We start from the raw sequence: 13856 nt of genomic DNA, 5'->3' as shown, positions 1-13856 counted from the left end.
CATTAAGTTATCCATGATTCTCTACAGTATGTGCTACAGTACCCTAACTTGACTCCTTGTTTCTTGTTTCATTCCCTGACTTTCCTTCTCATTTTGGATTAAGTCAGAGGTGCTGCTAGATAAATCATGGTTAACTTAATCAAAGCAATTACTGTTCACTTAACCACTTCAGATAAACAATGTTTCTTAAAACCTGTAAAAAAATCATTGTTAGATAATCACCGTGTACTCAATCACTTTAGATAAGCAAATATTTGCTAATTACTTAGCAAAAATAAAGGAGGAAAGTCAGTGTACTGTACTGACTTCCTTCCGTAAGTTAGAGGATCTCATTCCGACTTGGAAAATTTTGTTATTGTTTCCGAAACACACGGTGAAAGTACGTTATATGTGTTGTTGTTCTAGAAAACAACAGAAGTACGGGGTGCCAATGGTCGATGGCACAAATGCGAGAATAATATGTAGGGGGTGCACGCCGGCCTTATAGCGAAGGTCGCCGTACACTTGGGACAAGTTGACACGTCGATATTTTTTGAATAGTTTCGGTCGACCCTGCGGATACGACTTAGTCCTATGTTAGGAGAGGTTTCGAGGGGTCGTTAGCCAAGTGTTTGGGCCGAACTCGTCTTCCCAAATCACCTATGACGAGAGATCTTTAGGGGCCGCCTCGGACTTGGGCCGAACTTGTCTTCTCAAGTAGCGAGGTTGGGATATCCTCGAGACTCTAACCCAATCCCTCTACTTCGAGTCGGGGTCGTACTAGACGGCCCGGAACCTCGAAACTAGGCTTCCCAACTCACGTCCCCGAGGTCGAGTCGAGACTAAGCTCGACCCAAGCACTCGAGAGCGGGCTCCTTAGGTTGCTTTAGCTCTCTCCCCTTTGATCTTATTCCATTGGAGTGTGTATGATACATGCCCCATAGGGGGTTTATTTATAGCCTAGGGGTTCATGACAAAAACCATGTCCCCCTTGAGGGAGAGGAAAGTGAGAGTAAGGTGGTAAATTCATCTCTAGAACTTTCTTGGCCCCTACTCTAACTCCTTTGACCATGGGAGGGGGGTTTGACCCTTTGACTCGTTTGACCGGCGCTTAGTTGGCATGGCTATGCTTTGTTGGCTATTTGACCGGGCATTGGGGTTTGTTGACTTGGTCGTTGCCACGTAGGATTATGATTCGGTCCACGTAAGGAATTTATTATTTTACAACAATATGATCTTAGGCTGCGTTTGGCATTGCGGTGTATTCTCATAATCTCGTTTTTTTCATCCACTTCTCACAATTTCCGTTTTTGGCTAACCAACTTTTACCTACTTCCGTGTGTATTTTACACAACAGATTATAAAATAAGTTCAGCACAACACAATTTAGCAATGCCAAACTAACCCTTAGTGTGTTTTTGATTTTATGAATCACGGTGGGATCCAATCGGATGACCCGTGGCGGCCACCGCCCGGCCAGGTCGAGCAATTGCCGAGGCTCAATCCGCTGCCATACAATACAAAATAGCTTCGATTAAATGGTTAAAGATAGATGATTTTTATGGGCAAATATATCGAGAAATGGTCACATGTAAAACTTGCCCGAGCCGGCTGACTCCGGTCATGCAAACAACTAACAAGTTTCTTGCATTATTTGGACTTTATGGCACCAAGAAAGTAAAGTCTTCAATAACTACAACATTTGCTTGTTATTTGTGTCTTGGTACAAGAGTCTTCCTCCGATTGAACCGCGGATCTCAATCCCCATCCGAAATAGTCGCTCCCCATCTCCTTGACCAAAACCGTCGTCATCCTCTCCCTTGCCGCTGTCGGAGTGTGCTGCCAGGGAAAGCTCGCGCGGCGCCGGTGCCGGCGGGGCCTTGGTCCTCTCGCATTGCTTCGTGCGGTTGGCGCAAGCCAGTTTGGTATCGAGGAAACCCTTGGTTGGCTAGTCCGATCACGACGGCGGTGACGTCCTTCCTTGGACGTTTCTTCCCTTCCCTGAGGCGGCGTCGAGGTACTTTCACACCACCCGTTCTAGGTTCTCGGGTGAAAACTCAAAGTCGTTAGACTGGGCGGCGGCGGCGCTGTTGGTGTCACTCTCCCCCTTGGGGGCACCGTACGGGGAACGCTAGATTGGTTCCTGAGCGAGTCTCGGTCGGAAGCGGCTACTAGACGCGTCCTTGTCGTCGTTGCCAGCTCTGGCAAGTTCAATGCTTTGTTCTCTGTTCGAAAGATGGATTAGTGAAAGATGGAGGCGGTTGATTCTAGATCGTGCGCATACGGCACACGCTTGAATTAACTTGACTGGTTGTGCCTTCATGGCATCCGGATTTAGATGTTAGATGGTGGTGTGCTGTCAGTGCATACGACCACGATAATGGCAATACCTTTAATCAGGTTAGTAGGTATAGCTTTGTGGATTTGGGTTTACGTTTGGTGTATTTGTTTCACCAGACTTGTTAAATAAATGAATGAAAGAATAGTTGTGTGTATTTTGATGCAGAGGCCGGGATTTAAGAAAAAAACAAGATTCCAAACAATTTCTTGCATGAGTAATTCGTACTTCATTTTTTTTTCTCTTCATTAGGTCTTGTTTGGTACTAGAGTTTTGGGATGTTTCCTAAGGCATTATCCACCTCCAAATTGAAAAACAAACACTAAAAATCCCAAATAGTTGTTTGGTAGAAGGATTTAGGCCTTCCACGGAGTTGCATAATGAATCGTGGGCACCATGTATGTTTAGATCGGTTCAAAGAATGGCTCCAGTGTTCACACCTATGCAAACTCCCAGCGGGACCCACTCTGTAGCAAAAGCATTCATGCCTGACCAATTGCAACAGCATGCAGCTACCTTTCTCTCTCTCTTGCTTTTCACCAAATTAATAGAGTATGCACCGGTTCATCAGTTTCTGAAGTTTGCTTCTCCTCTACAATCGTGACGAATCGACCCATTATCTTAAAAGGTGAAGTTTGGTCCGGCTAAAGTAGCACACTGGAGAAGGTCTTAGAGGAGGATATCCCTAGTGTTGCCCCTACAAAACACTTAATGTTTGTACCAAATTAAAACACTTCTCGTATTAGTGTTTTTTTTAAAACACTAGTGTTTTGAATTTTTAAGAGTTTTGGGTGAACACCTAAACCTATCAACAATTCTTTTCGGCTTCCTGGACCGGCTTCTCCGAGAAGCCGTTCTCCCTCAGCTTCCTAGAAAAGCGTCACCTAGATTTAAATAGGCTATCAAGTTAGTTTGACCTAAACTATGTTAGAAATCTAGCTAAATCTGTGACGCGGCTTCTCCAGAAAGCTAGTTGGGGACAGCTTTCAGGAGAAGATGGTCTTAAAAGCCGAAAATAACGCAACATCTATGGACTAAAAAATACATTAGCACCAAACAAGGCCTCCTCAGGTGTCATCAAAATTCAAAAGAACATAGTCCATCCTATTCTAAATTCTGGTTTTACTTCAAACTAAAAACTAAGATCGGAGGAAATACCCAAAATCTTTGTAACAGCAGCTGACGCGTATTGTTCGGAGATTCTATGAGGATGAACTGCATACGTCCCCGCTTCCGTCGGTGAGCACGCCGGGCAGCGCGCATGATTACCGTGTCCCCGGCCGACAGCGCCGCAGGCCGCGCCGGCACGTTTGATTCCGCAACTTCTCCCAGGCCCCATCGCGACATGCGGGCTCGATGGCTCGATCCCCATGCGTTACTACTTCCTGCAGCGGCCATCTCTCTAACGTGGTCCGGTGAGCGCGGCAATTCATGCATGCAGGTAAATTGCTGCCGCGGCTGCAGGCTGAAAAGTTGACGAGAGCCTGAACACCACAGAAAATACATACGGCTCCAAAGTTGTACTGGTGCCAACATGAGTTACACTAGCAACTCAATTCAGGCAAAAAGGACAGGCAGGGAGGCCGGAGGGGGGTCGTCGTAGATTGGAGAAACAGAGGGTTATACGACGACTTCTCCTTTCTAAGACTCTGAATGGATTAAGCGATGGCACTAAACTTACAGCTACTAGTTGATGCACTACTCCTACTTAACTATCATCAGCTCGCCATGCTAAAACATACTAGCTGGCACTAATGCTTGCTTCTTGTGAAGATGTGCCGGGCAACGGCCATGATTTTGCATTAGCTCTCGGTTGAATTCAGGACTCGCTAGTCAAAATCTCCTTAGAATTCAATTCGCGGTTAATACGTGCCCAAGAGCTGATCGAAACACCGGCTGCTGCTAGGCCCTTGGCCGCGCCAGCCAAAGAGAGCTCAACGCCCGCAGCCGCGAGAAGTAGTCGCTGATGACGAGCAGCGCTCGAGCCGCCTGCCGGGTGGTCAGGATCCGGTGCATTTGCTGCAGAGTCTGCTGCCTCAGAAGGTCGCCCTGCCATGCCAGTGGACACCAACATTAAACAACACGGGAAGGATCATCAGGCATAAAAATGGCAATGGATGGTCGATCCAGGAATTTGCGAGCACAGGCCGATCGAGTCTGCGTTGGGTACCTGACGGAGGAAGTTCTCGAGCGTGCTGAGCTTCGCCATGGCAATGGCCATCTGGCTCATGTAGTTGGTCACGTTGTCGCCACTGCCTGTTGAAGGCACGACAGCTGCGGCGAAAGCAAGGGTCTCGGCTAGTGCCTGCTGCAGGGCCTCCATCCCCTGTGACAGGGCGTCCTCCGCCTGCAGGGACGATTGCTGAAGATTACAGATGCCCATCAGCTGTTGATCCGTCAGGGGCTCTAGCTGGCTGGCAAGCACCTGCACATGTTATTATCCCTCATGGATATCAAGACTCAGGATAATCCGGCAGATGTTACAAATTATATACTTCCTCCGTCTAACAAAGATGTCTCAACTTTGATTGTACATTCATATTTTGACAAACTTAAGACATCTTTTGTTGGACTGAGAAAGTAGAGATTATCAGTAACTCCTAATCCGGCAGCTTGCAAGGTTACCGTAAAAACTCCCTACTGGAGAGAATATATACCTTCAGGAGTTCCGAAGAGCGAAAGCCTCCGAGCCACATGAAGAACCGCTCAGCAGGGCTCATCCACATGCCTGACATGACATGAAACACATCCGACTTGGTAGCAATGCTCTTCAACCTGAAGAGGTGGTCATAGTGCAACATCACGGCTTCCACGAGGATGCGCAACTCGTCGTCACTGATATTTGCATGTACCCCCACCCTGAGGTCGTTGACGTGGTACTGGTACCCGTCAAGCCACCGTGCATATTGCAGGTCAAATGCCAAGGCGCCTGGAAAAACAGGTATATGTATTCAGCAGAAAGGAAACTACTGATCCATGCAACATAAGTACCAGTAACAAATTAGGATCAGCCAGGCGTTACTAGGGGTATGTTTGGATGGTGCCCAAACCAAGATTTGGTTCTTGTTTGGATCAAAGCCAATTTCCTACTACCAATTCTAGTTCATTTTTTTGGCCAAAGTTGACCAAATCATGGGCAATCAAAACCTCAACCAATATTTTGGCAACCAAATATTTGGCAAGGCAATTGTGGGCTCAAACCAAACAGCCCCTAGGACTTGGTGTTACATTGTGGGAAAAAAATTGGGGTTACATAGAAATCCACAAAGTAATACTGCATTGATGTTGAACCCCATAAACAAAGCTGAAACCAAAAAGCGCACTAGGTTCCTGAGTACAAAATGTTGGCATGACGAAGTTAAAACTGAGCATCAAAATTGTCATTACCTCCAGTTGAACAGCCGTGATCACTGGAGCCTCCACTCCCGACGAAGATTCCCTGTAACAAATACCAAAGTGAGATCATCAGTTATTCAACCAGTTTAGAGATAGGTGTCTGTACTTCATATAGAAATGTTTTACCTGCTGCCTTGCCCTCTGAAGCTCTTGCTCAAGCTGGGCAAGCTTGGATCGGCTGCTTTCCAGCTGCTGAACGTAAGCCTTCAAATCAGAAAGAAAGAACACTTTAAATTCTTGAATTTGCCATGGCCCTGAATATAAACCAAGAAAAAGTTGCAGCAAACGAAATAAAATTATGAGGCCTATGTAAATCAACATATCAGAACCACAACTCCCTACTCCGTAGTACGTACATAGCAAATACTCCTGTGGCTACAATGCCTAAAATGTTTGGCGACAATGCCTAAAATGGCCTGTGGCAACCAAATCCACGGTTCCCTCCAACTCAAGTATTTTCAGAAGAAACAAATGAAAAATCGACTAAATGACACGGGATCAATGATCAATCGACCAAATGATATCACCTTCTTCCGAATCCGACTTTTCCTGGCCGCCTCACGGTTCTGTGCAAGCCTCCTCTCTATCTGCAATCGTATAATCACATTAAAAGCGTGCAAGATTACATAGATTTGGTTTAAGCTTCTGACTCAACGTACAGCACCTTTTGATCCCCTTTTCTTTCCGAGGTGTCCACACAACCACCCACCCATCGTTGCGCGCCGCCGCCGCCGCCCTGAGAACACAACAGCAGCACTCAGAACTCCATTACATGACGAGAAAAGACGGATTAACAAAGAATCTAGCAGAGGAGCAAGGAGTAGTGGGCACCATTGAAACTAGGCGCTTGTCTGCGCTGTCGTCGAGGTCCGTGGAGGTCTCTGTGAGCGGGCTGGTGACGACGATGCCGGAGTCGCCCCAGTTCTCGAACTGCGCCGACGCCCTCGGCAGGCAGAATCGGTCGACCTCCGTCAACGCCCCCGGCGCCGTCATGCCCAGCGACGCCACTACGCCATCCTGCAGTCACCACAAGAATGAATAACCACAAGCAAGTTTCATTCAAGAACCTATAACGGACAGCCCAAAAAATGAAGGAAAAAGAAAGAAAATAACTCACCGCATTGGCGAGCGGCGCGAAGTTGGCGACGGTGAGGTTGCTGGAGGACTTGGAGCTGGGGTTGGGGCCTGCTTCACGAGTCACGACGCGCATAAACCACAAAAAAAACGCTATCAAAAAGCGATTCCACGCAAAGAACAATAAAACGAGAGGAACAGTTGTCGGAATGCAGGCAGGAGGAATCAGTGGCGTATTACTAGTGCGAGGGTAGAGCTCAGAAGGAGTAGGGAGGGCGGCGCCATCTCCGATGTGGTACCCAGCTGTAGTGCCGCCACGCTCCGCCCTGCAAACCCCACGAGAGACGGCCGCGAAAGGGAACAAAGCGTTAAGCAAGCCGGTCCGGAGGAGAAGACAGAGCTCGCAGCACAAGAGAACAAAGGACAAGCTAAAGCTCGACGAGCCACTGGCAATAGTATACTTGCTGTTACGACGCCATCAGAACGTCACCACTCGCTGCACTACTACTGTACTGTACAGTACTCGCCCGCATGTTACCTGAAGACGTGGAAAGGCCGGGGCTGATGCATCGGAGAAGGCAGAGACGACGGCGACGACGCTGGGAACAAGCGGCTAGATGGGGAAAATAACAACAACACCGGGACGAGCGCGGTGCATATGCATTGCCGTTTATAATGGGAGGGGGAGGAGGGAGGGCGTGCAAGAATTCAAGGAAGATGGATCTGATTCAGAACAAGAAAAAAGAAGATATGATGATGATCAGGACGTGTCAATTGGTGCATGTTTGTCAGAGGGATCCATCCGTCCCGTTCCGTCCATCCATCTTTCAGTCCAAAGATCAGGAATCAATCAGTCGAATCGGCTTGGCATGGCAGGCAGCTCGTGGTGTAAGCTTTTGTATTCGAGCGTGTTTGCGTGTGTGTGCAGGATTGCTCCTGAGCACATGCGACGCCGTAGATGGCGCAGTGTGAGTAGAGAGACAGGGAGGGAGAGAGGCCGGTAAAAGCCTGTGACCATCTTGAATTCAAGTCGTAGCGTAGACCTGTCTGTAGCTGTAGCCTGTATGTATAGGCTTACGCAGTTGTGCTCTACTGCTCTGCTAGGATCCAGGTGATGGTGATGGTAGCAGTCGTAGACCTGTAGGTTGGAGTAGTATATAGCCATTGTTGTCTGGTCCAAGGTAGGAGGATACTGTTGTAACTTCAGTTTTACTTTCACCAAATCGCATGAGCAGGACAAAATTGAGAGGGACAGACGGACAGTTCAGATAGTATTATACTGACGGAGCCAAACTTTAAACTTGCTACTCCAACTTGTAGCTAATGCTTGCTGCAACTTTTATAAAAGTAAGTTTTTACAGCAGGGATGTACTCTCAACTAATAGGGATTCTAAAAAAACAAAAAACATTGCGAGAACAAAAACAAAAGGGAATGAAGATTTATGAACCAGAAAAACAGAATTGATTAAGGTGTACACAAGTACTAAATACTATTACTACTCTACTGTTTCAAGTTATAAGATGTTCTAGTTTAACTTGTCCCAAGTCAACTTTATTACCTCTACAACTTTAATTTCGTGTTGTTTCAATCCGTCGTGATGTATATCTCTCCGCAGCATATTTATCTGATATTGTAAACATTAGTAAAATTCTATGTAAATTTGGTCGAAATTTAAAAGAACCGAATTATAAAAAAGCTAAAACATTTCTATGACTTGAACGAAAGGAGTAGCAAAATCCGTCTCTCGGCCACAGTTGGGATTAGTTTTATTTGCTTATACCCATGTTGGGGTTAGCTTTATTTTTTATTAATATTTCCAAAACTTTATTTCTGTTCTTTTACACATGTATTGAACTGTTTTTCACAACTAAATTTTTTGAGGCGCGGTCCTTTAGTGTAAGCATTAGGAATCGAATATCCGTCAGACCGACATTTTGGCTACCAAAATAGAAATATAACATTTAGTGAAGGCCATGAGGACTGGTAATCGGAAAGTACCTTGTTTTTATGCCAATAATCTTGAAGTTCAAGCAGTTTTGATGAAATTTGATAGTGTCCGGCTAAAATTAGTCACATTTTTATTAATGGGGTGACCGTATGGACACACATCCCGAAGGCCATTTTGATTTGCAGGATCCTGAAAGCTTAAGAATGAGAATACTTGTGATTCAAATGATGTTTGACCGTGCATAGCAAAAACATAGGATTCTTTTCAAACAAATTGGAAGGAAAGGGAATTTCCTATAAAATCTACTGAAAATGAATCCTAAGGAAATATTGTAAGGTTTTGTGGTTCTATGAGATCCATGCACGAAAATTTTCTAGTGGATTAGAATCCTCCAAAAGCCATGCCGGACATGGCTGGTTCAAGGGTGATCCGAGTCCAAAGGAAATCACCTAGTTTTCCTGCCATCAACCGAGAAGTCCCAACGGCATGCGAGGAAATTTGACAACGTTGAACCAAAATTTGTGAAATTTGAAATCAAGGGTGATCGAAGACTACAGAACGGTCTGGTTATCCTGTTCAAGAAAAAGGGATTAAATACATAATATGGAGAAGTACATTTTTTGTTAGCAGGGCTGGGGCGGGAGGGAAAAGATTTGGCAATCCCGGTAGGTGGTCCAGAATGTCGGGGGGATGACTCCGAGTAGGGTCATGACGACACGCTTTAGCCGAGACAACGAAAGCAAAGTCGGCATAGTCATGTATGCCGGCATCGTTAAATCAAGCTAATACTAAGCCGGCATACTCAGTGTACGCCGGCATGACTATCTTGTCTTATAAGATTGCAGGATAAGGACGAATACTCTGATCTTGGCCAGCGCCGAGATGTCTCAACGGTCTTATCCTTACCGCGTGGCGCAAAGTAAAGCATCGCTATCTTTATCACGGAAAAGCAGTCGCCGCTTACGTTGCGGTGCCAGACGACTGCGCAAAGAAGCACCGAAAGAGAATCTCTGACGGAAGCCGGCAGATGACTGCTGTACTTGTTGCAGGGCGCCAGGGAAAGTAAAGTTGTCTTGTCCCCTGCGGAGCCACCCGGAGGGAACCAAGGCGCATGCCCGGCGGGGCCCAAAGAAGATAACGTTAGGCTCCGGCCCGCATGTCAATGTGACATGGGCGGTCCATAAATAGAGCACTACTCCTCCCAAGAGAGGGATCGGAACACTTAGACATCTAGGGTTTTCCCCTTCTTCTTCTTCTTCCTCAAGAATACAGCTCAAGGAGCGCCATTGTAGAGCTTGCTATCTCGGCTAATACAACAAAGCAGGAGTAGGAGTCTTACCTCGGCAAGAGGGCTCCGAACCTGGGTAAATCTGTGTGTGCTTGTGTATTCGTGCGTGTTTCCCTTCACGTCCTCCCTCCTCCGGATCCTCTTTCGTCCATCGGCCCAAAGATAAGCCATCCCATGGCATCTGCCGTGACACCACCATGACGGTTGGCGCCGACCGTGGGGCCAGCAGCGGCGCTGGCTGGAGTTTTCATCCGGACGGGAAGCTTCCTCATCACTAGAGAGCGCGTGGTCTCCGGTTTGGTCCAGAGATTCGGCTCTCTGGGCTTCATCGACAACAACGCGGGCTGCTTCAACAACACACTGCTTCCTTGCGCGGGCCGCTTCATCAACTTCGGCGTGCATGAGGTTTACATTGCTACTGACAGTCCCTGCAGGTACCCAGAGCGTGTGGTGGTGGCCGAAGATCCCCCTGCCGTTTGCACGGTTCGCGGCCGGCATGTCGACTGCCCCACTGACCGTGTGGAGGTTATGGTGACGGCTCATGGCGTCGATGCTGGCAAGGGCACCGCAGAGAGCGGCGCGGTCCCAAGCAAGTCCGGCGAACGGTGAAGTTCCCCCTGGAGAAGCCGGATATTGTCGCTGCTCAAGCCGGCACGTTGGCTCTGCCGCCAAAGCCGACTCAGCTCCAGGCCTCCATTGAACGGCTAACTGCGCCGGTGGCGTCAAACGCTAACCCGGCCCAACTGCAGGCGGAGTTGGAGTTGGAGTGCCAAAAGCTGCTGAAGGAGGCCGTCGATGTGGCTCGCGCCCGGATAGAACTTGATATTTCGCTCCGTGAGTGTAACAAAGCCCATGGTCACAATTCTACCGCATTGACTAACCCTAGCCGAGTTGGAGAGGTGCGTAACCGTGGCAGGAACTTGAATGCCGAGATAGCCAGAGATGGCAGAGGGGTGCCCGCAGTGTCGGCAAGTTTTGCTTCGGCGCTGAGGCCAAAATATAACACCCCTGCTAAGAATCTCAGGGCCGCCGAGGCTGCGGTCGAAGAGTTGCCGAATCTCACGAGAGAGGCACTCCGGCTGCAGCAATTGCGCGTGAAGTAATTGCTCCACACATCCAACGAGCAGAATGAGGCATACATGAGGTTGCACGGCAAGCCCGCTGCGTCTCAAGTCGTTCACTCGGCAACAGGCGCCGATGGCCGGGCTGACAAACAAGCGTCCTCGCCTGGTGGCAAACGGGACAAAAGTGTCAACTTAGGCCGAGATAAGCACCTAGAGCATTATGATCCAGTTTTGGCCGAGAGACAAATGGTCAGGAGAGTCGATGACAGAGAGAGTGGTCTCCGTCTCGGCAACAATCGCCGAGATCAGCAAGAACGTCACTCGGCTAGTCATGGACACCAACCTCGGGGTCCGACACCCAATACTGCTGCAGGTCAGCAGAGTGTTGGGCGCAACCCCCCGTATCGAGGTGAAGATCACCAGCAAAATCGTTATGATGACGGGTACTCGCCCATGGGTGATGAAGATTATCTTAGGCGAGAGCGTGATAATCTCGGCCCGCTCGGAGCCCGAGTTAGGAACCGACAAGTATCGCCGCTCTCTGCCCGGCATCGGCTCGACAGAATTTATCTGTTGAAGCTCCTGGAAGAACAAGGCCCACGGGGACCGCGTTGTTTCGCACACCGGATCATGAGGGAGACACCAGCCCAGGGTTTCCAGCTACCCAGGGGTACGAGAACTGATGACTCCAGTACAAAGCCGGAAGATTGGCTGGAAGATTATGTCACGACGGTGCATGTGGCAGGTGGCAATCGTCGATGGGCAGTATGTTATGTACCCCAGATACTGGTAGGGCCGGCAAGGATATGGCTGAACAATCTGCTGGAAGGCAGCATAAATTGCTGGATAGACCTTGAAGAAGCTTTCATCAGCAATTTCAAAAGTACTTACAAGAGGCCAAACCGCCCTCAGCAGTTGTCCATGTGCAAGCAAAGAGACAACGAGACTGACCGGGATTACCTGACAAGATGGAATAACCTCCGCAATTCCTGTGAAGGAATAGTGGAGTCGCAAGCCATGTCACCGCTATCCAAGATCAACCTGATGCCGACTTTAGCCAGCGTCAAAAGACCGGAAGTCAGCAGTGGGCCAAGAAGGGAGAGCAAAAGAAGCCCTGGCAAGATAAGTAGAAGTATACGTTTGAGGTGATGCTGGATCAGTCTTGTGGTTTTCACACGACTAATCCCAGCAAACCGACGAATCACACAACTCGGCAATGTAGCTGGATGCAGCGGGCCGAGAAATGTGAGGCAAGTCGGCTGCCCCCGCCTCCACCGCTCACAGGTGCTAACGCCCAGGTCCAGGGACCCCCACCGGCAAACAATGCTGTCAATCAAGTGGAAGACCAAGATATCCTGCAATATGCTGGAAGAAATGAGTACAAGGAGCATCACCCGAGCTACATGATTTTCATCACGGAGCCGACTGACAAGCAGAGTCAGCGTAGGCGAGAAATGGAAGTCAATGCTGTGATGCCGGCGGTTCCGAAGTTCATGTACTGGTCAGAAAAGGAGCTCAACTGGAACAGGGCAGATCATCCCAAAGTTATGCCAAATCCTGGTGGATATGCTCTGGTGGTAGACCCAACACTCATCGGGCCCAACAATAACGTCAAGTTCACTCGGGTTCTCATTGATAATGGGAGCAGTATAAACATCATGTACCGGGATATGATGCTCAAGCTCAGCATTATTGATAACATGCTTGAGCCTAGCCGTACTACTTTTCATGGTATCGTGCCGGGAGTATCTTGTGCCCCAGTAGACAAGATCCGAGTTGACGTTTTATTCGGCACCCGAGAGAACTGTCGGACCGAGAACCTGCTATTCGAGGTGGTGGACCTTAGCAGCCCGTACCATGCGCTACTCGGCAGACCGGCATTGGCCAAGTTCATGGCGACTACCCACATAGGCTATCTGAAGATGAAGATGCAGGGGCCAAATGGTACCATAACCATTACTGGCAACTACAAGCGTTCAATGGAGTCTGCAGCGGCAGGGTCTGCTCTGGCCGAGTCACTGGTCATTGCTGGCAAGAAGAAGAAGTTACAAGAAGCTGTCGCGATGGCCCAGGCGGCACAGATTGGTCTGCCGGCTATGACCAATCCCCATGGGAGTGTGGCTTTTCAGGCAGCCAAGGAGACAAAGAAGATACAGGTCGATAGTGAATTCCCGGACTGCACCGTCATCATTGGTGCCGGCCTGGGTGAAAAATAGGAAGGCGAGCTCACCAGCTTCCTCCGTGAGCATCGGGACATCTTCGCATGGTCAAATCAGGACCTGCCGGGTGTGCCGAGGGAGCTGGCTGGGCACTCATTACATGTCAGACCAGACGCAAGACCGGTGAAGCAGCCCCTTCGACGCTTTGCCGACGACAGAAGGAAAATCATATCGGAAGAGATATCCCAGCTTTTAGCTGCCGGTTTTATCATGGAAGTATTGCATCCCGACTGGCTGGCAAACCCGGTCATGGTCGATAAGAAGAAAGACAACCCGACTACTGCCAAGGTGTGGCGCATGTGTATTGACTACACCAGCCTGAACAAGGCATGTCCCAAAGATCTTTTTCCGTTACCTCGGATCGATCAGGTGATCGACTCCACTGTCGGGTGTGAGTTGCTGTCTTTTGTAGACGCGTACTCTGGTTTTCACCAGATACCGCTAAACCCTAATGATCAAATAAATACATCATTTATCACCCCATTCGGGGCTTATTGCTATCGCACTATGCCGTTTGGTTTGAGAAATGAAGGGGCTACTTATCAAAGA

The 13856-nt window shown here is 48.6% G+C and overlaps 1 protein-coding gene across 1 annotated transcript; it reads right to left on the bottom strand.

Moving 5' to 3' along the window:
- Positions 1 to 3763: 3763 nt before the first annotated feature.
- LOC100838650 (transcription factor TGAL3) lies at positions 3764 to 7745 on the bottom strand. The gene is made up of 11 exons (XM_010231575.3): positions 7326 to 7745; positions 7028 to 7113; positions 6831 to 6901; positions 6545 to 6730; positions 6378 to 6449; positions 6241 to 6300; positions 5840 to 5917; positions 5705 to 5756; positions 4975 to 5246; positions 4488 to 4742; positions 3764 to 4366 (listed from the first exon to the last, which is right to left on the bottom strand). Exons 1-11 carry the CDS (start codon positions 7355 to 7357, stop codon positions 4220 to 4222), a joined length of 1311 nt encoding a protein of 436 aa, XP_010229877.2. The 5' UTR covers positions 7358 to 7745; the 3' UTR covers positions 3764 to 4219.
- Positions 7746 to 13856: the final 6111 nt, after the last annotated feature.

The sequence above is a fragment of the Brachypodium distachyon genome, chromosome 1, assembly GCF_000005505.3.
Source record: "Brachypodium distachyon strain Bd21 chromosome 1, Brachypodium_distachyon_v3.0, whole genome shotgun sequence".
Lineage (NCBI taxonomy): Eukaryota > Viridiplantae > Streptophyta > Magnoliopsida > Poales > Poaceae > Brachypodium > Brachypodium distachyon.
Note: the sequence above shows the minus strand (reverse complement) of the source record. Positions and strands in the feature narration are given on the sequence as shown.